This window comes from Sapajus apella, unplaced genomic scaffold, assembly GCF_009761245.1.
Source record: "Sapajus apella isolate SASKATOON/1434 unplaced genomic scaffold, GSC_monkey_1.0 scaffold132, whole genome shotgun sequence".
NCBI classification, from domain to species: domain Eukaryota; kingdom Metazoa; phylum Chordata; class Mammalia; order Primates; family Cebidae; genus Sapajus; species Sapajus apella.
In genome coordinates this window covers 3,854,370-3,880,912 of record NW_022437072.1, presented here as the reverse complement: position 1 = coordinate 3,880,912, position 26,543 = coordinate 3,854,370, and the positions used below count along the sequence as shown (strand labels likewise).

Here is a 26,543-nt window from a genome sequence, read left to right as displayed (position 1 = left end):
AAGATTCAATATTGAAAAAAAAAAAACAAGTACAGTTTTCCAAACTGATGAAGATTTTTTTCACACAGATAAATTGCTTTGTAGGTAGAACAATAATGTGGATTTGATTTCTTGATTGTCGTAGGAGTATGTACTTCAGTGTTACTGAATCACATTTGCCACTAAATAATTCCGTTTGGTTCTATGTTCTCCCTCCCCTCAAAATTCAGTGAATATGAAGGAGATTTAAAAGTACATAAATGAAGGTATATGTGTTATCATTAAGAGTAGTGTTGAATAGCATGCACCTTTAAAGAGATATGTGAGAAGAGGGAAAGAAATGTCAGAAGATCACAGCGGATATTACTATGAATGTAATAAAACATTAACTGTCTTGTGACAGGTTTTCATCATAAGGTCTGCATACACATTTCACCTTGGCCACAATTTGTGCTTTTAGAGTGGTTGACAAAAATACTAGAAATGTTGGATAAATTATATTCTGTATTGGAATATCTTCATACATAAGTCTCTACATGGCCTTCCTTTGTATTATTTACCTGTGCTAATCAGGTGAAATTTGTGAATCAAATGTGACATTCTACCTTTTTCATTTTTTCTCTACTCCTTCCTCTTTTCAGTGTTGCTGAAATAAAAATGATTCTGCTCATGTAGCTGGACATGCTTAGAATATAGGACAGGTTTTGTTACATTTTTATTTCTGTAGATAGAATCTATTTTAGCTTGAATCAAGGGTCACAGAATAAAACTAATCAAGAAAATAGAGAAACACGTGTCTCTCTGCTCTGGTGGTAGAAGTTGAATTCCCGTCGATTTTGCTCCCAGCTCTTTATTCATCCTTCTCCCTAGTGGTCTTTGGGTTCAGCCTCTACCCTCCTCTTCTTTCATAGTGTAAGAACCAGGTGCATTTATCCTTCCTCAATTTCAACAGCCACCTACATGTTGATGCTTTCCAGTTTTGTATCTCTGGAAAAGTATTTGCTCTAAATATTCCGACCCACATGTTCAAACCTTCTAGAATTCTCCATTTGGCCTTTTGCAAATGGTTCAAAGCAAAGTCATTTTCTCACTCAGATCTACTTCTGTATTCCCCTCTCATCCAACAGTAATACCCTCCACCTACTTACTCATCCTAGAAACCTAGGAAGTATCACTGATTCTTCACTCTCCATTAACTTTCACAGTCTCTCCATTACCATCCCATCGATTCTGTGATTTTAAGTTCCTGTAAATCTGTCCTTTGCTTTCATCTGCATTGTCACCACTGCCTCATTTCAGACGATTGACATAGCTCGACTAAGACACCATATGGCTCATAAATGGTCTCCTTTCTTACATTCTTATGCTCCCCACCAATCAGTTATGGACACTGCTCCCGCGGAGATCTTTCCAAAGCATGAATTGGGCTTTGTTACTTACCTGCTTAAAATCCTCAAGATAGTCATTATTGTCTTCAAAATAAAACTCAACCTTGTTGGTATAGTTTACAAGGCTCTTCAGATATGGTCCTTAATAAATGAAAGTGCCAATCTTGCCATTTTTTCTCCCTCCCTCTCTGACTCCTCCTCACTCAAACCCATGCCCCAGCTCAAAGTCCGTGATACTTTTGCATCTGCTGGATTCACCCATGCTTTCTTATTGCTCTCACTTGGGCCTGTATACTTTACTCACTGTTACTTTTGCCTCTGCCTTACTTACTCAGTTGTTTTTCCTTCTTCAGTATAGATGTCAGCCTCTACAGAAAGCCTCCCCAGATTTTCCAAAACTAGAATCATGTGCCTGTATATGCTCATTAGCAGCACAGCAGCCTGTACTAATCACTATTGAGGCTTTTCACATTCTAGTGTAATTGTCGGATTCTCTGTCTTTCAGCACTTACCCTCAATCATTAGACTACAAGAAGTTCAATTCACGGTAACCACTTAATACATTTTTATTGATAAAAAATAGTAGATTGGTATAAAACAGACTTGTCAAAACAAGAGCAAAAACACAACAAATAAATCAACAAAAAGAAACACATAGTAGAACACACATCCATCTTCATAGAGGTATCATGTTGCTTAATGATGCTATCTGAAGGGATGTGGATTATCATCTCTTCTGCCTACAGAGATATAGTATCTATAAGTGGGTAGCCTAATAATATAGTAAGTAGTGTTTATCATTTTAAATTTCATTTCAAATAGTAGTTATAGGGCTATGTAGACATAATCATTGACAACTTGAGGAATTTTATCATAAAAATGACATATGTGATATACACATATTTTGAGTTTTGGGTAAAAATCCCCAATCATAGTCTAAGAATGCAACTGTGCTCATTATTCACAACTTAATTATCAGTATGGTGTTAAAATGGTTAATTTAATCATTCTTCATCCTTGGGAATGAATCTTTTCTTTTTCTCTTAAAACATCAGTATTATTAATCAGTGTATTGGAAAGCAGAGATTTTTAAAAAATGAACTTTTTTAATTAAAAAAGAAGGAGAAATGAGAAGATATCACATGTTTTCTAGAAAATAAGAATAAAATTTCTAAAACTAGTAAGCCATTCTCCTCAATCTTCATTTGTGACACTTACTCTACCCCACTGGCATAATCATTCAGGGAATTTTGGGAAGTTCTTTTCGTTAGTGTGGGGCAATCTCCTCCACTGCTCTAACTTACACTAGATATTGATTAGAGGATTTGAGAACACCAGTGAATAAGATACAAAATTGCAATGTTCAGAACCAAGTTTGAAATTGTTTTCAAAAATCAAATCTCATGTCATAGTAGAATAAAAATGTTTAGACACAGATACAGGAAAATATTTATGAAGTAGGCAATTAAAAGGGCACAGTGAAAAAAAGGTAAAAAGAGTGAAAGAGAGAAACATATTTTAACAGCGGGAAATGACATGGCATGACAAGAAAAAAAAAAAAAAAGAACGAAAGAGTAGAAAGACAGATGGGAGAACCAGAAGTCAAAACTAATGACAAAAAATAAAAAGTCCACCTACAGAAGCCTGAAAAAAAAAAATACAAGGAGCAAAATGATCTTCCAATTATAAATGTGTTTTGATGCTCAAATATTGCTATATTTTTAAAAATGCCAAGATAGTTGTATTAGTTTGTTTTCATGCTGCTGATAAAGACATTCCTGATACTGGGAAAAAAAGAGGTTTAATTGGACTTACCTTTCTGCATGGCTGCAGAGGCCTTAGAATCATGGCAGGAGGTGAAAGGCACTTATGTGGCACTTACATGGCAGTGGCAAGATAAAAGGAGGAGGATGCAAAAGCGGAAACCCCTGATAAAACCATCAGATCTCATGAGACTTATTGAATACCATGAGAACAGTATGGGGGAAACTGCCCCATGATTTAAATTATTTCTTACTTGGTCCCTCCCTCAACACATGGGAATTATGGGATTACAATTCAAGATGAGATTTGGATGGGGACACAGAGCCAAACCATATCATTCTACCCTTGGCCCCTGCAAATCTTATGGCCTCAGATTTCAAAACCAATCATGCATTCCCAACAGTCCCCCAAAGTCTTAACTCATTTCAGCATTAACCCAAAAGTTCACAGTGTTATCCCAGACAAGGCAAGTCCCATCCACCTATGAGCCTGTAAAATCAAAAGCAGGCTAGCTACTTCTTAGATACAATGTACAGGTGTTGGGTAAATACACCCATTCCAGATGGCATAAATTGGCCAAAACAAAGGAGTTACAGGGCCCATGCAAGTCTGAAATCCAGCAGGGCAGTCAAATTCTAAAGCTTCAAAATGATCTCCTTTGACTCCATGTCTCACATGCAGGTAACGCTGATGCAAGGCATAGGTTTCCATAGTCTTGGGCAGCTCCACCACTGTGGCTCTGTAGGGTATAGCTCCTCCCCTCTTGGCTGCTTTCATGGGCTGGCATTGAGTGCCTGTGGCTTTTCCAGGTGCACAGTGTGAGCTGTCGGTGTATCTACCATTCTGGGGTCCGGAGGATGGTGGGGTCCAGAGGATGGTGGCCCTCTTCTCATGGCTCCACTAGGTAATACCCCAGCATGGACTCTGTGTGGGCGCTCTGACTCCACATTTCCCTTCTACACTGCCCTAGCAGAGGTTCCCCATTAGACTCCGGCTCCTGTAGCAAACTTTTGCCTGGGCATCCACGCATTTTCATACATCTTCTGAAATCTAGGTGGAGGTTCCCAAACCTCAGTTCTTGACCTTTGTTCACCCACAGGGTCAATACCACATGGAAGTTGCCAAGGTTTGGAGCTTGCACTCTCTGAAATCATGGGCTGAGCTGTACCTTGGGACCTTTTGGCAATGGCTGGAGCAGCGGGGACACAAGGCACCACCAACTCCCTAGGCTGCACATAGCATAAGACCCTGGGCCTGGCCCATGAAACTATCTTTTCCTCCTAGGCTTCCAGGTCTGTGGTGGGCGGGGCTGCCAGGAAGACCTATGGAGACATTTTCCCCTTTGTCTTGAGGACTTCATTTGACTCCTTGTTACTTATACAAATTTCTGCAGCCAGCTTGACAGTCTCCTCAAAAAATGGGTTTTTCTTTTCTACTGCATTGTCAGGCTGTAAATTTTCTGAACTTTTATGCTCTGTTTCCCTTTTAAAATGGAATGCCTTTAACAGCACACAAGTCACCTAGGTGACTTTGCTACTTAGAAATTTCTTCTACCAGGTACCCTAAATAATCTCTCTGAGGTTCAAAGTTCCACAAATCTCTAGGTAAGGGGCACAATGCTGCCAGTCTCTTTGCTAAAACATAACAAGTGTCACCTTTACTCCAGTTCCCAATAAGTTCCTCATCTCCACTTCAGCCTGGACTTTGTTGTTCATATCACTCTCAGCATTTTTGTCAAAGCCATTCAACAAGTCTCTAGGAGATTCCAAACTTTCCCACATGTTTCCTGTCTTTTTCTGAGCCCTCCCAACTCTTCCAACCTTTGCCTGATACCCAGTTCCAAAGTTGTTTTCATATTTTTGGGTATCTTTTCAGCAATGCTCCATTCTACTGGTATCAATTTACTGTATTAGTCCATTTTCACACTGCTGATAAAGATATGCCTGAGACTGAGAAGAAAAAGAGGTTTAATTGGACTTACAGTTCCACATGGTTGGGGAGTCCTCAGAATCATGATGAGAGGCTAAAGGCACTTCTTATGTGGCGGCAGCAAGAGAAAATGAGGAGGATGCCAAAGTGGAAACCCTTGATAAAACCATCAGATCTCATGAAACTTATTCACTACCATGAGAACAGTATGGGGGAAACCACTGCTGTGATTCAAATGATCTCCCACCAGGTCCCTCCTACAACATGTGGGAATTATGGCAGTACAATTCAGAATGAGATTTGGGTGGGGACACAGGGCCAAACCATATCAATAGCATTCCATATATTACATTATTCTTCTAATTTTCTTAAGTTTATAATAAAAAAATTCACTTGGACAATTTCAAAGAACACCAGGGAATCAAAGTATCGTCCCTGCAGTAGTTTCCAACTGGCAGGACTGAGCACATTACTTTGTACCATTTGTATCCTTAAAAGCTATGCTGTGACACTATTAGCTCAGAAGGTTTTTTCTTATTTTTTTTTAACATACTATTTGTTCTCTTCTGTTATCTGAGTATTTGGAAGCCAAATAACAAAGATTTTCACAAAAGTGTAAAATAGAGGTATACAGCTTTCTTTTAAGTAAAATGTTGTTGCTTTACCCTCTAACTTCTAGCATCCCAGGAGTCTAATAATCAATTGCTATTTTTTTCTTTTTTTAGTGTCTTGATTTTTAGTCTGTTAATGATATGAAAATATTTCAGATTTTCTAGTCATCCAAATAATAAAGATAGACTATAACAATATAAATTCTAACCTGGAACATTAAAAATAAAATTATTAGAATCATTTTAATAGGAGATGATAAGGGCTAAAATATAAACCAGATCTCTCTCTATATGTACAAACTAATATGTAGTAATATTACTTTCTTATTTAGCAAAGTGATTACACAAGTTCATGCTAAATTATGATTTCATAAAAACAATACCACTGGAGCGCAAGGATGGATGGAAAAAAAAATTTCCTAGGTTTAATAGCTTTTAATACAACTGAACGCGTTTATTGAAATGTGGCTATTTTGAAGGTCCTGTGCTAGAGGAAGCTAAGGCACAGGGAAACGGGAAGAGATGTAAGAAAAATGCACAGATAATCATATAGGTTATAGTAAGCATTCCAGGCAAAATAGTCACATGGGTTATGAAGGGTTTAAACAAAGGGGTTCGAAGAAAGAAGGCTTCGTAAGCAGCTGTAAAAACCAAGAAATCGAATGGAGGATATGCCGTTTGAGATGGGTCTGGAAGTATCAGTAGGATTTTGAAGATAGAGACAAAGGGTATGACTTTTATTTCAACTGCTATTTTTTCAGGTTTCAGTAGTCATCTTATTTGATGTTACAAATTTTGGTGATTTCTTCCTTCATTTCTAGATTTTAATAAACCCTCTGCTACATGGCCTCTACTGAGGATTCATCATGCCAAATTAATCACTATTTTCTGGATAAGCCAAGTATTCTGAAAAATCACTTTGCCTCTACTTGTAGTATTCTCTCTGCTTCCTTCACATTTCTTCCCTTTCCTAAAGCAGGCTGCAAATGAATACAGAAGGCTTAGTTCATTTTCAATGTCTTCCTTGACCTCCACCATGAAGAAGTGTGTGTATCTAACAGGCATTTCCAAATCTCTCTCTATGTTCTTTGATTAGTGTCAAATCTCTGTCTATGTTCTTTGATTAGTGTCAAATCTCTATGTTCTTTGATTGATCAAGGAATAAGCGTGTTCCTCCACACAAGCGAGGGGCTCTTGAGTAAGGGCAGAAGCTGCCTGTGTGTCCTCGCCAGGCTGTCCGATGGTCAGTGTTCGGTCCGTACATACTCGGAGGCAGGCAGTTCCTGGAGGAAGAACGGTGAGCCGCGCTGCGTGGTGGGGTCCCCGCAAGAGGGGTTCCCCCTGAAAAGCAGACCCTGGTCTGCGGGCTCACTTCTTCCTCGGTGTGAACCGCTGACAGGAGCGGACCGAAGCCCGCGGCGCTGCTCGCAGCAGCAGCAGCAGCAGCAGCAGCAGCAGCAACTGACGGCTGCGCGGCCCCCAGCGCGTTTCGCGGCGCTTTCCCTGTCATCTAAACGCTTCTCTTCAGCGGCCTAAGGTGGCCCTTCATTTTTCCCCCGAGTTCAGGGAAACACCTCCCTCCTTTCCGAATGTGAGAAAAAATGGGGTTTTCCTGGGGCTGAGAGCGGGGATTCCCCTTGCAGAAACGTGCCATTTTCCATCCCGCCCACCTGGACTGCCGGCGAGGCGCCGGCGGCATCCGAGCCCCCGGCCCCTCCCGGAGCAGGGTCTGGAGCCCCGCGAGCCGCTCCTCAGCTGCCCCCATTGGCTGTCCCCAGGGCGCCCGTGCCGTCACGTGCTATGCTAATGAGGGGGCGTCTCATTGGCTGCGCCTCCCGCTCCCGCGCGCCGGGAGACTGAGGGGAGCGCCGGGTTGGCCGCGCCGGGGGCCGAAGCCCACCTCCCGCGACTCCCGCCGGCCCCGGGCTGCGCCGGAGCGAGCCCGCCTGAGGGAGCTGCGGCCGCGCGGCCGCCCGGGGGGCCCCGCCAGCCGCCGTGAGGGGAGGTGCCTCGCCGTCCAGCGGCGCTCGCTCCCACCCCTCCCGTCTTTCGAGGCACCGCGCGTCTTCTTCGGCGAAGTAACTTTTTATACCGCCTCCCCCTAGTCCTGGGGACCAGAGGCGGCGCCGAGCTGGGGGCGGCTCCTTGGCAGCGCCGGTTCCCGTCAGAGCCAGACTTTTGCTCCCGGGCTGGGTTTGCATCATCCCCTCACACCCTCCGGAGCGCGGCGCCGGCCCCTCTCCAGCCTCAGCTTCCGGCGGCGGCCGACCCTCCCTCCCGGCCCCGCTCGGCCTCGGCGTCGGCCGCGTCCCCTCCCTCCGCCCCGCAGTGTTTCTCCTCCATTTGTCGTTTGATGTTCCCACTCTTTGAGGAAGGATGGTTGACCTGGAGAGCGAAGTGCCCCCTCTGCCTCCCAGGTACAGGTTTCGAGATTTGCTGCTAGGGGACCAAGGATGGCAGAACGACGACAGGTGAGTGGCGTGCTCAGGCTTGCCCTGTCAATACTGCTGGAAAAAAGACGGAAATGGGAGGGCCGAGGGGAGAGGAGGGAGAATGGGAGACTGAGGCTGGGGGAGGAGTAAAAGGGACTCTGATTTGTTTCTCCATTTTGACTCTATAGAACTGTTGCTATAGATGAGGAACTCTTTTTCTTTGCACTTTTCTTACGCTTGCAATGCATTTATTGCACTCAGTTGGCGAGTGCATTATTCTTTTGTCTATGTGTGCTTTTCTAGGATGTGTGTAAGGCTGGTATCGGAGGTACCGTACACGCAAATGGTATGCGCTATCAGTCCCCAAAAATTTGCATTTCTTCCTTAGGGGTGGTTAATCAGACTCAAAACCGCATCCAGGTTGTTTGAAAAAGCGCATTCGAAACTTAAAATCTCCTGCATCTATTTACCTACTACTTGTTTGTGTTGCCTTGAGTAGGTGTCTACTTGCTTGCCACTGGAAATTTTATGCTGTTTAAACATTTGATGTTTTAGGTAGACCACTGGTTTTAATATGTAACATGTAGTTAGTGATAATGGCAACCATTGCATTAGAATATACTCACTTTGAACAGGTCACTCTTACCATTATGAATAATGGTGTTTGTATAGCATGATACAGCCTTTTCATAACTAGTACATTTTTAACTGAAACAGCATATATGTCTCAAAATTACAACTAAGTTTCAAAAGTGGAATATTTATTGTTAGCAACATATCATTTGTGTGTTTTATTTATAGTATTACTGCTTTGCACAAACTTCTGAAATTCCTCCGTCTATTTCTGTCTCATTGTTTAAAAAGCACATTTTGTATTTCAGTGCATTTAATGTTTTCTGGAATAGTCATCCCATATCATGCCACATTTCTTTGTTTTACGATAATACGTGTATACTAACTAGGTTCTCCAGTCAATTGAAATGTTTCCTTGAAGTTTAGTTTGGTATTGATGTTCTATTTAATTATATAAAAGATCCATTATTGGTCCAATCCAAAATCCCCTCCTCAATGACCACTGGCCAATACACTGTTTCTTTTCCTCATCTTTACAGCTCCCAATACCAACTCCTGTCTCTACACACTGAGGATTTTATCTTGAGCATCAATTATGGGCATCTTGTCTGGTCTCATATTAGTAATTTAAAGGGAGATGGGTGTTTCATAGAGGATATTTTGATTCAGCCTCTTATTTAGGCAAAACCACATATATTGGCTAAAAATTTAAAGAAGTAATACCAATTTCTCAGTATTCTCGTAAAGTGTTTGGATAAACTGAAGATAAAATAATTTTTGAGTGAATTTGTAATATGAATTGACATTTAGATAAACTGTATTAGCTTGTGTAAATGGCTTATCAAATGTAGCATGATGTTCATAGTGACTGAATGTATATTTAATTTAGTTCAGGACCTCAGGATCATTATATAGAATAGATACCCTCTTTGTAGAAAGTCTGAGATGGATTAAACACATAAAGCACATACGTTGGTTATAGTGATGGTAATGTTTGTTTGTTTTTAAATATATCTAAGATGTAAATTTTCATGTGGTTGCCCTCATTTTTCTAAGTATGATGCAGAAATATTTTAGTATTTAAGAATTTTGGTTAGTTGAACGTGCCTAAATGAATAACTGCTGTATTAAAAAAGTTTTGCAGAATTGTTAAAATTTTATGTTATATTAAAAGCTTATGCGAGCCCAACTTTAACTTACAAAGCAGGCCACTTTTACTAACAAAATAAGTTATTAAACATTTAAAACAATCATCATTCAACCATTTTTAAAGATTTGGCTAATTTTGTGGCTTCATGGAAAATTAATTTTTGGTTTTGGTTCCATTTGTTGTTAATCTTTGAAGGCAAGATCCTTGGAATCAGAGAAACCCACACTTGAGTCCTTGGCTGTTTCCTTCACTAGCTGAGTAGCCTTGGGAAAGTCCTTCAGCCATTATGAGATTCAGCAATCTTATTTTTTTTATAATGGGAATAATACTATCTACCTTATAATACTGTGACAGCAGGAAGGATGGAGAGGCACAGAACTAACTTTTAGTTGGAACTAAGTACTGCTAAGTGCTTTTACCTATGAGATATGTTATCTTAATCCCCAGACAAACTCTGAATAGCAGGTAATTATGTTAGGCACAAGGAAACTGAAATTTTGGGAAATTAAATACTTGTCTTGGATATTATATCTTATCTGTGTAAAGATGACTCTTCAGTTCAGTTCATTGTTATTCAAATCCCTCAAATTCTTAAGTTCTTTTCACTTAATTTATTTGAACTTATAAGAATAATTTACAATACCTAGCATGGTTTAGGTGCTCATTAAATATTAGTCCCCTTCTTCACTTCTGATTTGCTGTTTGCAATCCTTTTTTTTTTTTTCCATTTTTAGAATCCTAAGCTAATATGTAGTAAGTAAAGTCGTCTTCTTTGTCTTTAATATGGTGACAAATTCCTCTTTGCAATTAAGCCTGAATAGCAATCTGATGCTACCCAGTTATCTTCTTGGACTCAATTACTTTAGAGTTGAGGAGGAAGCACTCTTTCATGTGGGAGTAGGCAGATCATTTCCAACAACAGATACATTTAGTGTTCTGCCCATATTTTCAAATCAACTTTCTTTGAACACCTCCTGTGTGAGGTTTCCTCCCCACCACCAACCTCAGGAGCACACAAGTCCTGCTTGGAGAACAAGCTAAAGTGTCATTGAGTAAATAGGCTGTTGTTGAATCAATACTTTAGCTTCCTTGCTCCTTAGCTTGGATAATTCTGGAGCATGTTCTACATGGTGTCCAAGGGGACTGAGCTGTACTTGCTTGCAGTGATAACTGGCTTACTACTGCAAGCTTTATTGGCTTTTGGCCCTCACCTCCCCTACAGGTATTTTATTTGTGATCAATTCCCAAATAAACTGTTTTTGTTGCAATCCTATCTCAAAGTCACCTTCTGGGAGAATCTGAATCAAGTTAGCTGTCTTTTGGATCTAGAGAGTTACATCCTTGTAATTATGGGGGAATTGTGTTCCAAATGTAGGAATGTAAACACTTCCTACGTTGCTCCTCACTTTAAGAATTTCAAGCTCTATCTTAGGTCATAGTTGACTGATATATGAAAATAAATGAAGCATATGATAGATGCTGAAATGGGTGTTGTTAAAGACATAATATTGATTGGCCTATTATGACATAGGAATTTTGTATTCCATACCATAGATTTTCTGTGAACCAACTTTGGATAAGTAGGTCACCTAAATTTATATTGTGCCACCTTTTGTGTAGGTAAAACCACATACACATACCCTGGCATAATGTACATGTAAATAGTGTATATGTAACAGGTCTGCATTGCTTTTGTAATATATGTATAATATTGTATACTGTATGCTAAAAATTGTATGTTGTTATGTAATGCATCATATATTACAAATATATGATGAATAATATATATTATATGTAATGAATATATATGTGTGTATTATTTTAATGCCATCCTTAGGTAATTGCTTCTCTCTCATTTGCATTCCGATATCCTTTTCTGTGTAGGACATATGGGAATAGGGTTAGACACAGCAGTGCGGAGAATTTAGCACATGGATAACACTACTGTGAGGCTATGAAATATATTTGAGAGTTGCTAAATGAGAGTATTGCTTATGCATAGAGATGTCTTTTATATATATGATGCACACTTATTTGGCATCCTGAGTAAAAACCAAAAATCTCATTCAGGTGGTTTGTGTGATATGCCTTTAATGGCCATTTATTCATTCAGCTAATGTTTGAATGCTTGCTATGTGTCAGAGCCCCATTATGTTAGGTTTTGGGACAAATATAGAAAGGAATATGAAATAGTGCTGGGTCTGGAGGTGGTCATAGATATGATACGACGTTAATTCCCCCCAGAATATTGACAGTATTGTTTATGTTATGATAATGCCTTTATAGAATTTCTGTTTTAAGACTGTCAAGAAGATTCTGTACCATTTGTAGAAAGGATATTCAGCATTTGCTTGAAAATAAAGTAGCTGAAGTTACATACTAGAGATGGCTCAAGGTATTCAGTATTCAATATTCAGCTCTTGGCACCAAGCCATTCTTCTGCCTTGGCCTCCCAAAGTTCTGGGATTATAGGTGTGAGCCACTGCTCCAAGCCTGTTTCCTGTTTTAATATTTCTATGATTCACAAAACAATAAAGATTTAGAGTATTCTCCTGCAGTTAAAGACTGATAAGTTACAGGTTTTAAAAGTTGTCAGACAGTTATACTGTCTCCTCTTTCATCATGATTTAGTAATTTTAAACTTTGGAACACAATGCACTTAATGTGAATAAATGGCCACAATTCCAATTATTGTTAATGGAAAATTCTCAGTTGTGGCCATAGAAGAGAAGGTCATTTATTTAATTAAGACCATTCTAGTTTTCAATACTCAGGTGACTTCTTTCAAATCCAGCAATTTCAAGTTTATCTTTTTATTTTATAGGTGGCCTTTAGAAATAATTCAAGCAAGTCACCTAATGTATTGCAGTTAAAACGTTAAATGATTCGGACGTAGTACAAGTCAATCAATTAACAGTTTAAGAGGTATTTTTAAAAACAGAAAAATATCTCAATAGCATTTGGAATATGTGTAATTTATATACACTACAAAATATATTGCTTTACATAATCAAATTCAGTTGTGAGAATGGGTTTTGGATTGGCATATTAAACATTTTTTTAATTAGCAATTTTTTACCCCATAGTGAATTATATATTATTTTGAAAAGCAGCCATTTATTATAAAATATTTATTCTAAGTTCAGTTTAGTAAAGACAATTTAAAATTTTTGAGTGCTATTAAAAGGAATGCAACTTTATTTTTGCTGTTTAATCACATAGCGGAATCAACTATGCATAATGCCTATTTAAACATGCAGATACAGTACAATATCTACAAAAATGATTTAATCATTTATTGTTAGAAAGAGTTTAGACAATCGTGTTTCTTATCAATATCAACTATAATAAAAATATCCACAAAGAAGGCAATAGAAAATTAGAAAATATATAGGGTAATACTTAAAATACTGAGAAAAAAGTATTATTTATTAATTACTATTTTTCAATCATTACTAGGAATTCAGACATCAGTATTTTATATGAAACACACAGAGTGCTTTTCTTTTGTCCAACTCTTATAAATAAAATTGAAATGTGGCTTTTTGAATTACTGATACTTTATTTTTAAGGTTTGATTCAATTTAACAGCTATCATATCTACTTTCTGTATTTGGTTATGTATTAGGAGTACTTCTTCAAATGACTTAATCACTTCCCTGGGGCTCTACTTCTGAATACTATCACATTCAGAATTATGTTCCGATATGTAAATTTTGTGGGGACACCAACATTGAGACCATAGCAATCAATCATTTTGTCGTTGATGGTTCATCTGTTTTTATTAGAGTATTTATGTATTGCCAATGTCATATTATTTATTATGCACCGTGCTTGTCTAAGTTATCTTTAGAAAATAAAGCAAAAAGCAACATTTTTTACAGTGAAACTTAACCAATTGCTTTACATACTTACAATTTGAAATTAAGTTAACTTGTCCTTTTTTAGAGCAATATTTAATGTTAAGCAATATCCTTCATCAAGATGTCTTTTAAACAAGTCCTTTTTTTGAGTTTTAAATTTGTAGTTAAAATTTTCTCTGCCAAAGCAATCAAAACAATAAATAATGATTCAGAAAGACAATTATTTTTATTCTTTGACAATCCTTGATTAGATATGGGATTTTTTTAATGGGTCATAGAAGAATATCCTTTTCACAGAGATCTTAATCATCAGCAGTCTAGTTGTAATTTAAGTAACAGAAGTTAGTCATCTGCTGAACTTCTTTTTGAGATTATGATGGATATGAATGTCAGACATATTACCAAAGAAATGAGACTTTTAGATAAAATATTTAGGAATAAAAATGCAGTATGGGGCAATTGATCTTTTATATTGTTTTGTAATCTCACGTGGCAAATCTTAAAAAAATGAGGTAGGCTAATATGCAGGGTCAGAGAATTGGTGTGATTGCTATAAAATTCGTGAAACACCATCATAATATGTGGATTAAAATAATCACTATATCAATAGAGCCATGTCTATTTTTGCTAAATAACATCTCCCTACAGAAACTTTTGACAATTGTGGATATATTGGTCTTTATCCTTTCAAAATTTAAATGATAGCCTGTAGAAACCCTTAATAGCATTGGCATCATTCTTTCACAGACATTAAACACCTACTAATTATGAAGAAACACACTAAGCACTAGGGATAAAATTGTGAGCAAAACAGACCGATTTTACAGTAGTGGAAACATATTATATTTAAAAATACATACATAAATTTAATTACAGTTGTGCTAGGTTATAAAGGAGAATTTCACAATGTCATGAGAGCGCATGACTGAAGATGAATCTAGTATGGCAGATGAGATTGTGGTCTGGGGAAAATTTTCAAAGAAATGTGCTGAGGTCAAGGTCTAAGGATGAGCAGATGTTAATAGATTAAATGGGAAAATAATATTTCATGCTAAGGAGCAGCTTGCCTAAAAGGCCAGTGTTGGGAGAGAGCGAGGGATTTTCAAGGAACTGAGGAAAGTTTGGAAGTATGGATCTGGAGTCCAAGAGACCAAACTAGATTTTACATGTAGTTTGTTACTGAAGCCATCCATAGCTATGGAGAAAAGCACTTACAGAAGAGAAGGGTGGGCCTGGAGCACTGACACAATTTCATCCTTGATACACAGTCAAAATTGGTTGGGTGGGGTTGTAGACAGTAGGATACAAGTGAAGGTCAGGGACTTTAAGTTGCTTCTCATCTTAAGTGTTTTGTAGGGTAGAGATGGATAAGCAGAGCCATAAACTTCTTTAGAAGTAGAAGTGCTGGACTAGGCACTGTGGCTGATGCCTGTAATCCCAGCACATTGGGAGGCCAAGGTGGACAGATCACAAGGTCAGGGGTTGGAGACCAGCTTGGCCAACATGGTGAAACTCCGTCTCTACTAAAAATACAAAAGTTAACCGGGCATGGTGGCATGCCTGTAATCCCAGCCACTCAGGAGACTGAGGCAGGAGAATTGCTTGAACCCGGGAGGTGGAGGTTGCAGTTAGCTGAGATTGCGCCACTGCACTCCAGCATGGGCGCAAGACTGTCTCAAAAACAAAAAGTGGAAGTGCTGGTGGTATGTGAAGTTTTAAAGGTATTAGCAAATGACCAAACATAATGAATAAAAAAGATGTGAATATTGAGCATAGATATTGTTTTACTCTTGGAATTAAATAAACTACAGAACACTGTTAATCTGTCCAATATCCTGTATAATCCATATCAAGTATTGATATCTAATATACATGTATTACATGTACTAATAATTATTGTGCTTCATAACATAGAAACCAAGAAATTTACCACATTATTATAATCTTGTTTTACTTTGTCAACCAAACGGCATCATTAGTTTTTTATTGCCCAAAACAATCATTTAATAGTGACAACTTTTCCGATATTATATATTATGTCACTGTAGTTTTCTGTATTAAACACTCATGTAATAAAAACAAAAACTTTGTGCTCTTAGAAGCTGAGGTTTCTTCTCATGCCTTGCAGCCAAACACCCCCATCTCTCCAGCTTGCAGCTTTGTTTATGTGTATTTGGCCTCATAACTTGTCACAGCCTCTGGGTATTGGTGGACCCTAAGCCACTGGGATATTTCATTGCATGCCTCTCATGTAGAATAGTGATCATGTACATGCTCACAGCAGATGAATAGAAAAGTATGCTCCATGGAGGCTACAAAACACCATAAAATGACGTTAGATTCTCTATAACTGGTCATATAAAAGTAGAGGAGTGAAATAGAAATTTCTGACCTTGACTCCTTAATAACTAGGTACAACCAGAACAAGCTGACTCATACGTAAGGTCTTAGATGTAGTATAATTTCAAGTAAGGAGGAACCACTGCACATACTTGGGAAAATAAATCATTAATGTAAATGAAATAAGTTAGTGCACCAGTGGTATTAGACTTATTTGTCTCTCTTGACTGGGAAGTGGAGATGGCTTTGGAGTTTGGAGGTAAAGAGGTGAGAACCTGGAAAGCCTTAGTTGCCTGAAAGAAATAGGGAAAAATATGCTCTTGGATGTGAAGGAGAAGATAATCAGCAAAAGAGGGAGACCAAGGACAGTGAGACTTCTCTCCACAATTATGTCTTTGATCGAACGTATTTATCTTCATCTTTTCTGAGAAATAGAAGCAGTGAAGGAAAACAAACCCAATTGTTAAGCGTGGCTGATGTGTAGGGACAATCGCTGGCAGTACATCTCCAACTTTTTGACCTCTTTCCTCTTTAGTCTTATATGTACCTTTCTTCCCATCAGTGCTTTAGTAGTCTCAGCACTACTGCAATTATCCCACAGCTTTAAAGGATGAGAATCATATCCCTCTGTGTATGCGTTCCTTGAATTCAGAGTTGTATTACTTCCAATTTTCACAGTATGTAACTATGGGTAAGAAATGGACTTGGCATATAAAGCCGGGAAACAGTAAATCTAAGGAATAGCAAACTGCTTGTTCTTGGCTTTCTTGCACTGGACTTACACAGAATCATAATGATGAATTGTTATTACAAGGGCACACTTAACCCATCTTGTAAATTGCCATGTGAATAGGGATAAAAGCGGATTAACACATTTCAACCTCATTTAACTCCCTGTGGGAAAACGTGTAGATTGTCCACATATTACAAACAACTAGTTGTTAACAACAGGGGCCAGATGTCTAGTTTAATAATGGACAGCCTGCTGTCTCAAGTCTGTCAAAAACTGAAATACTACCCTGTCCCCTAGGGATCAGGTAGGGTGATCAGCAAGCGGCACAGGTTCCATTAAGGAGTGATGGTAATGACTTCCCTCACTGCCACACCATGTGGTGATTACACTGGCAAATTATAGATGGAAGCTTTCAGTATTTTGTTTCTATTTCTTACCTTTCTCTGCTCAAAGGAATTTATGTGCTATTTCATCTATTTCCGATAAAAATGCAGAAGATAAAGTGAAAATGTATGATAATATTGAGTATAGTATTTATTGTAACATCAGAGAACATTTACCAAGTGCTTAGCATGTGTCAAACATTTTTCTAGGCATGTTACATGTATTTATTTAATCTTTATTCCAATTCAGAGAAACTCTGTTATTTTTTCCGTTTTACAAATGAATCACCTAAGGTACAGAAATATATAAATTGTTCTAAGTCACATAACCTGTAAGAGGTAACTAGAATCTAATTATTATGCTTACTCACAATGTTTACAACATACACAAATATGATTTAGTGCTATGTAAGTAATAGGAAGAATAAAATGGAAACAAATTTAAAGTCTTTTGAAGTTTGAAAAATCATACAGTTCTTGTATCCCCATAGGCCACTGTTACATTGATTTGCTCAAAATAAATGTTAGAAAATTTTTGAAGTTGGTCCTGTTTTCTGAAAGAAAAGCTTTTTTTTCCTCTAGATGTAGAGCATAGCTCTTTGACTGTCTGGAGAAAGTAGAATGAAATGGAAAATTCTCGAAAAAAACTAAGGCAACAGTTTTATTTGTGTGTGTATGGGGGTGTAGGTTGTTGTTGATTGATTGATTGAAGTAGGGTAAAGGTAATTAGTATCTCAGGAACAAAATAAAAACAGTTGTTTAGCAGAACGGTTAATATGAAAAAGCAGGTGAATAATAAATGAATCCTGAGCATGTATCAATCAAAAAGGCATCATGTAAGATCAAATAGTTAACTTACTAAGGCTGTTTTAAAATGTCCATTTGGGATGCATTGGCCAGGGTCATCCATTTCTTTGCTACTTTAGTTAATCCACAATGGTTTTCTTTTTCTTTTTTTTTGTATAGCTAGGTGGGGTTGTTTTTTTCAATATTTTTCTCAGTAGGACTTTAGGATTTCCAGTTTATACTTCTATTTCCTAAAGTATTTGTACCTATGTGAAATTGATTTTTTTCTCAACACTGTACTGGTGACAATGAAAACACTATGCAGAGATGTTATGAAATTTACATATTGTAAGTTGAAGTTACTTGATGTAGGGCTTAGCTTAGCACTTAGAACTACTTATTAGTATGTTTTGCCTATTCTAAAGAAGATTTGCAGTGGTTCACAGAAATTCATGCAATAGCATAGAATATAGAAAGGACAACAGAATGAAAAGATAATAAGGAAAAAAACCAAGTTAGGTATATGTAGAGTTGGTACATAGTATGAATTCCATAAATTTCTTTGTATTTACTGGAGATGGTTGCAAAGTTAGCCAGAGCAAAGAAGAGGGCGTGATCAGTTTCGTAAGAACTAGTAGTTAAGGAGAAACACAACTTTCCTTGGGGCTCAAATTTAAAGGAAATTTCTCCGGTGAATCTTTGATTAGTTAGTGTACAGTATCCTTATTTACTCTTCTATCATAAAATAGCAAATTTCATAAGACTTATTACATTCTCACTACCTGATACAGATATAACTAGAGAGAATTATTCACTTAAAGTAGATCTACGGGACACACCCAGTACTGTATGTCAGACATATCCCCTAGGACAAAAAAAAAAAAAAAGCACATGAGGTTACTGATGGATTATGTCTTTCATATAATCTTCCTTAAAACTCTTTTTTTAAGTATAGATGGCATTGATTAATAATAAAGATGCAAAGAGATTGAAGGTACGTTCTTTGTTGAGAACCTGATATGTAAATGTAGTCAATAGATGCTATAATAGAATGGCTGTTCTTTGATGGAGAATACTAGAATTCTAACCAAAACACAAGCCTGAATTGTGTTTATTCTTGCCTCTTTACCTGTCTTGGACTAATTAATTCATTTTCTTTTTCCACAAGTTCCCAAAGTGAATATGCAATTTAATGTTCCATTAAGACTTTGTAAGGGCTGCGTGGGGTGGCTCTTGCCTGTAATCCCAGCACTCTCGGAGGCCAAGGCAGGCAGATAACTTGAGTCCAGGAGTTCTAGATCAGCATGGGCAAAATGGCAAAAATACAAAAAATTAGCCAGGTGTGGTGGTGTGTGCTGTAGTCCCAGTGTCTCAGGAGGCTGAGGTAGGAGGATTGCTTGAGCTTGGGAGGTTGAGGCCGCAGTGAGCTGTGATCACATGATTGCACTCCAGAGCAAGACCCTGTATCCAAAAAAAAACAAAAAAAAGAATTTGCAAGAATCCTGAATTTGGTTGTTAGTATAGCCCTATATAGCCAGCCATCTCATATTCGTGGGTTTTGCATCTGTGGATTTAACCAATCATGGAGGGAAATTATTTTTTAAAAACAAATAGTCCCATCAAAAAGTGGGAAAAGGACATGAATAGACAATTCTCAAAAGTCGATGCACAACCAGCCAACAAACATGAAAAAATGCTCAATATCACTAATTATCAGGGAAATGCAAATTAAAACCACAATGTGATACTGCCTTGCTCCTACAAGAATGGCCATGATTATGAAGTCAAAAAACAATAAATGTTGGCATGGATGTGGTGAAAAGGGATTTCTTTTCCTTTGGGTAGGTACCCAGTAGTGTGATTGCTAGATCAAATGGTAGTTCAACTTTCAATTTTTTAAGGAATCTCCATACTGTTTCTCACAGTGGCTGTAGATTTATATTATAGATTTATGTAATTTATATTCCCACCAGCAGTGTAAAAGCGTTCCCTTTTCACCACATCCATGCCAGTATATATTGTTTTTTGACTTCATAATCACGGCCATTCTTGTAGGAGTAAGGTGGTACCACATTTTGGTTCTCATTTGCATTTGCCTGATAATTAGTGATGTTGAGCATTTTATCATTTTTTTGGCTGTTTGTGCATCTTTTGAGAATTGTCTCTCTCTCTCTATATATATATAAAACATAACAAGGAACAAAATAATGTCTTTTGAAGCAACTTAGATGGAGCTGGGGGCCATTATTCTAAGTGAAATAACTCAGGAATGGAAAACCAAACATCATATGTTCTCACTTTTAAGTGGAAGCTAAGCTATGAGGATGCAAAGGCATAAGAATGATACAATGGACTTTGGGGACTCAGCGGGGAAGATTGGAAGGGAGGGTGAGAGATAAGAGACTATATATTGTGTATAGTGTTCACTGCTCAGGTGATGGGTACACTAAAATGTCAGAAATCACCACTAAAGCACTTATCCACATAACTGAAAACTACCTGTACCCCAAAAACTATTGAAATAAAAATAAATATTAAAAAAACTACTTGGCTCATGCCTATAATCCCAGCACTTTGGGAGGCCGAGGTGGGTGGATCACGAGGTCAAGAGATCGAGACCATCCTGGTCAACATGGTGAAACCCAGTCTGTACTAAAAATACGAAATTAGCTGGGCATGGCGGCGCATGCCTGTAGTCCCAGCTACTCGGGAGGCTAAGACAGGAGAATTGCTTGAACCCAGGAGGCGGAGGTTGCAGAGAGCCGAGATCGAGCCATTGCACTCTAGCCTGGGTAACAAGAGCAAAACTCCGTCTCAAAAAAAGAAGAAAAGAAAAAAAGAAAAAAAAAAAACCCTACATACTACAAAAAGTACAAATAAAAAGCCAGTACAGTATTACAACTATTTACTACATAGCATTTACATTGTACTAGGTATTATAAGTAATCTAGATTTATACTTGATAGGAGTGTATGATTAAGTTATATGCAAACACTATGTCATTTTATATCAGAGATTTAAGCATTTGTGGGTTTTAGTATCCCCAGGGGTCCTAGAACCAGTGTCCTCTAAATACCAAGGGATAACTGTTTGTATATACATAAATAGAAGTATATATAAAGCAGATGACTACTATAGCCAACTTCTGGTTGCTAAGTAATGGATATTATATGAGTAACCTCAATGTAGTGCAGCTTTTTAATTTATCTGTCACCATTAATATCATTATAAGTATTTCAATTATAGTGAATTAATATCATTAATTTATTAATATCAATTAAATCATTAATATCAATATAATTTTAATTCTCCATTTCAAAAATTTACAGTAGTTTTCTACTCTTTTTTCAAATTGCTTCCTTAAATAGGTATTGAGTAAGCTCCACCTATTCTATCTTGGTACAATTTCATCCTATCTTACTTAAATTACTGCGGCAACGGCACTTGCCAGCATACATAATTTTTCCAGATCTGTTTTATGCACCCTATGTCCAATAATCTTCAGTACCTAACTTGAGCCTCAGACAACCCATGCATTTTCATCGTAGTCTAAACATGATTTTACCATATCATGTTCACATTTAAAAACCTATGGTATGTTATTAGTGGTATTTATCTGAAATTTAAACTGCTCAGCTCAACATTCAAAGCTCTTTATTGACTTTTCTTCCTAAAATGCTTTTTGAAATTTAATCTGTGTATTTATTCACAGAAATCATCCCTCTTTTTACAAGCTGATATCTGCTTCAGTGACTTTGCTTGTGTCATACCATGATCTGAGGCCAGTATCATGTCACCCCCCTTTCATCACCAGACTCTAAATTGGATGCAATGCCAGAGTTATTAATGACATTGTGAAATCACTCTGATTACTCCATATATTCTGTGCCATTATTTTGTTTTATATTTATGCTTATATTTTTGAAGGTGTAACATAAATTTCTAGTGGTAAAGCTATGTCTTTAATTGATTTTGGATCCTCCTACGTTATTTAACACCAGTGGTCTATACAAAGACTCCAAGAATTTTAATTCTGTAATATAAGGAAGATATTGCCAAAAGAAAAAGAAATAAGTCACAGCTATGAATATATAGGGTACCACATATATACATATGTGCATTATTATAATAAAAATAAGGACTCATTTAAATTAAAAATTATATCACCCTTAGAAACAAAATAGTTTTTTTTTCCCCATTTATTTATTTTATTGCATTTTAGGTTTTGGGGTACATGTGAAGAACATGCAAGATTGTTGCATAGGTACACATGTGGCAGTGTGATTTGCTGCCTTCCTCCGCATCACCTACATCTGGCATCTCTCCCCTTGCTATCTCTCCCTAGCTCCCCACTCCCCACTGTCCCTCCCGTATTAACCCCCAACTGACCCCAGTGTGTAGTGCTCCCCTCCCTGTGTCCATGTGTTCTCATTGTTCAACACCCGCCTATGAGTGAGAACATGCAGTGTTTGATCTTCTGCTCTTCTGTCAGTTTGCTGAGAATTGTTCATCCATGTCCCTACAAAGGACCCAAACTCATCGTTTTTGATGGCTGCATAATATTCCATGGTGTATATGTGCCACGTTTTCCCTGTCCAGTCTATCATCGATGGGCATTTGGGTTGGTTCCAGGTCTTTGCTATTGTAAACAGTGCTGCAATGAACATTCGTGTGCATGTGTCCTTATAGTAGAATGATTTATGATCCTTTGGATATATACCCGGTAATGGGATTGCTGGGTCAAATGGAATTTCTATTTCTAGGTCCTTGAGGAATCGCCACACTGTCTTCCACAATGGTTGAACTAATTTACACTCCCACCAACAGTGTAAAAGTGTTCCTGTTTCTCCACATCCTCTCCAGCATGAAACAAAATAGTTTTTAATGCTTGTTCTAAGCATAGGTTTTGAAGTTTAAGATATCTGACTTGAAAATATCTTTCCCACCTCTAATTTAATATTCACAAGGAGCTTTCCTGTGGAAATAGCAAAGCAGAATGTGCTTCAGTCCATAATTCATACTGTGACAGTTCAAATGACTGTTAAAGTGAATTCTGAAATTTACATAGGGAACTGCTCAGTGAAAACCATCAATTTGCTTGACAGCCAGCAGTGCCATTTTCCAAGGGACATGTGGAGGTGTTGTAAATGATCAACTCCATCTCATACTCAGATAGATAGTGGTAGTAATACAGAATTGAGATGAATGGTATTGAATTCTTGTGTATGTTTTGGCTCTCTGTAAAAATCTTTTTCTTTTCCTTATTGAGAAACGGTGCTTATAATAGTTTAGGGTCTGTTTAGTTTTGCAGTGTTGGTATGAATAAAGAGTGATTTTCTTGAAGAATAAAAAGTATGTGAAATACATCTGTGACCATTACCTAAACAACATGTTGTAAGATTTTGAATAGAAGGTATGTCATTCCAAAACATGTATATTTCTATTATTTTTCTGTGCACAAAGTCAGATCCTTTGGTGTTTGTTTTGTTACATGAAGTGACCAGTTTTTTTAATTTTTAGTTTTTGTGGGTACATGTGAGGTGTATATATTTATGGGGTATATGAGATGTTTGGATACAGGCATGCAATGTGTAATAATCACATCATGGAAAATGGGGTGTCTGTCCCTCCAAGCATTTACCCTTTGTGTTAAAAAATTCCAATTATACTCTTTTAGTTATTTTTAAAAGCAATCCACTACTGGGTATTTACCCAGAGAAAGAGAAGTCGTTATACAAAAAAGATACTTGCACCCACATGCTTATAGCAGTACAATTAGCAATTGAAAAAATGTGGAATCAACCCAAATGCCCATCAATCAATGAGTGAATAAAGAAAATGTGGTGAATATAATGAAATATAATGAAATAAAAAGAATGAATTAATGGTATTCACAGCAACCTGAATTGGATTAGAGCCTATCATTCTAAGTGAAGTAACTCAGGAGTGGAAAACCAAACATCATATATTCTCACTCGTAAGTGGGAGCTAAGCTATGAGGATGCAAAGGCATAAGAATAATACAATGAAGTCTGGGGACTCAGCAGGAAAGGGTGGGATGGGGGTGAGGGTTAAAAGACTACAAATTGGATTCAGTGTATACCACTTGGGTGATGGGTGCACAAAATCTCACAAACCTCTACTAACAAACTTATTCATGTAACTAAATACCACCTGTTCCTCCAAAATTTTATGGAAATAAAAAAATATTTTATTAAATAAATTATTAAATTTTCTTTAAAAATATTTTTATTAAATTGTATGAAATTTTTTTTATTTTATGGATATAAAAAATAAAAAATATATAAATAATATTACAATTAAATTATTATTGACTATACATTCCCTGTTGATCAAATACTAGGTCTTATTCTTTCTGACTGTGAGTATATATATATATATATATATATTTGTAACTATATATAGTTAGAAAGTATTTGATAGCACATGTATTAGTATATAACTTTCTAACTATAGACAAATAACTATATATTTAATATATTTACTTCTACATATTTATATATTTAATGTATTTTTATATTAAATATATTTATATATAGTTGGAAAGTTGTACATTAATATATGTGTTATAAATATAAATCTATATATACAGTTAGAAAGAGTGATTTATATATATATATATATATATATATGTATATATATTTCTTTTTTATTTTTGATACCCATTAACCATCCCCTCCTCCTCCTCCACCACCTACACATTGTCCTCCCAGCCTCTGGTAACCATTCTACTTTCTGTCTTTATGAGTTCAATTGTTTTGATTTTTGGATCTCATAAATAAGTGAGAACATGCCATGTATTATTTTATTTAACGTAATGACCTCCAGTTCCATCTATGTTGTTGCAAATGACAGAATCTCATTATTTTTTTATGGCTGAATAGGACACCATTGTGTATATGTACCACATTTTCTTTATCCATTCATCTGTTGAGGGACATGGGTTGCTTCTTGTGCTGCAACAAACATAGGCATGAAAAGCACTTTTGATTTACTTCCCTCCTTCTCTCTTCTTTGTAGTACCAGAAAGAAGCTTGTAACACATCTCTTTACATGTGAAACTTTACTCCCACATCAAAGATGGGAAAGAAAATCTAGTTACTTACAGAAACATATAATTAAATGTGTGCAGAAAAACATTAATTAAAATTTTTGTTATTAATTTTCTCTCACTTGCTGATTCTATTTTTCTTACAGTATATTTCATGTAATATCTCATTCTAGTAAACTTTTAGAATGAAGCCAGGGGGCAGCTCCTCTATGCATCCCAAATTGTTTTCAAATTTAACTTAATCCTGCTACCATATTAGGTGGGATAATGTGAGAGAAGTACTTGAAGGATATGATCCCACACTTACAGGACCCTTTGACCTTATATTGTGCTGGGTGGATAAGACATATGAAATAACATTATACAAGTTCGAATGTGGTACAAAGGAATGTACTATGAGAGCAGTGGAGCTTTGCATTCTTGGAATATTGCAGGCCACTCCACATTGCCATGTAATATGTTGATTAATGAGTCTTCAGAAGGCAATCTTCTTTTAACAAGCCATCATTTTATCGTATAGGTGTTGAGGAAGTCTTGGTGTTTTTGATGCTGGGGTGGTATATGATAACTGTATGTCTGTTTGCATTGCTATAAAGCAATACCTGAGGCTGGGTAATTTATAAAGAGATTAATTTTGGCTCACAGTTCTTCAGGCTGTACAAGCATGGCACTGTCATCTTTTTCTGGTGGGGGCCTCAGGAAGCTTCCACTTATTGTGCAAGTTGTAAAGGAGGAGCTAGCATATCACATGGCAAGAGAGGGAGCAAGAGAGAAGGGAAGTGCTAGGCTTCTTGGAACAACCAACTCTTGTGAATTCAGAGTGAGAATTCACTCATTGCAGTGAGGACTACACCATGTCATTCATAAGGGATCTGCCTCATGACCCAAACATCTCCCTTACCCCCACCTCCAACACTGGGGATCTCTTTCTGTGTGTGTGTGTGTGTGTGTGTGTGTGTGAGATTCTCATGCTTCAGCCTCCTGAGTACCTGGGAGTACAGGTGCATGCCACTATGCCTGGCTAATTTTTGTATCTTTTTGTAGGGACAGGGTTTTGCCATGTTGCCCAAGCTAATCTTGAACTCCTGGCTTCAAGTAATCCACCTGCCTCATCCTCCCAGAGTACTGGGATTACAGGCGTGAGCCACTGCATGCGGCCTGGGATCTCTTTTCAACATGAGATTTGGAGGGGGTGTAACATCGCAACCATATCAATAAGTAAGAGAATATATCTATAAGATGTGGTTGAGGTGAACTCTATGTTACTGCCAAGTAACATGAAAATATTAATTTAGAAACAGGATCGTTTTTCACTGAAAATGTTAAAGTAGATCAACCATCAGGATTTGTGAGTGATGGAGCCCTTGCCTACCCCAAACCTCTTCACCAAAAAGTTGTTTTCACCTAGAGGAGCATGTCCTACATTATCTAAAAGGACAGTGAAGAAAAGAATGAGGGTAGTGCCAGGGTTTGGGAGGGAACAGGAAAGCAAAGATCTGGAGGAAGAGTGTGGGCTTGGGGCTCACATCTGAAACCTGGC

The 26,543-nt window shown here is 37.4% G+C and overlaps 1 protein-coding gene across 7 annotated transcripts in view; it reads left to right on the top strand.

The window, feature by feature from the left end:
* Positions 1–7,575: 7,575 nt before the first annotated feature.
* Positions 7,576–26,543, top strand: part of KCNT2 (potassium sodium-activated channel subfamily T member 2) — a 412,694-nt gene continuing 393,726 nt past the window's right edge. The window contains exon 1 of one of the 7 annotated variants that reach the window (XM_032262882.1): positions 7,576–8,142. In XM_032262882.1, coding sequence (XP_032118773.1) covers positions 8,048–8,142 — 95 coding nt within the window. In that variant the 5' untranslated portion in view covers positions 7,576–8,047. The remainder of the gene's footprint in view (positions 8,143–26,543) is intronic. The other 6 variants (XM_032262881.1, XM_032262880.1, XM_032262875.1 and 3 more) reach the window with 6 other exon arrangements.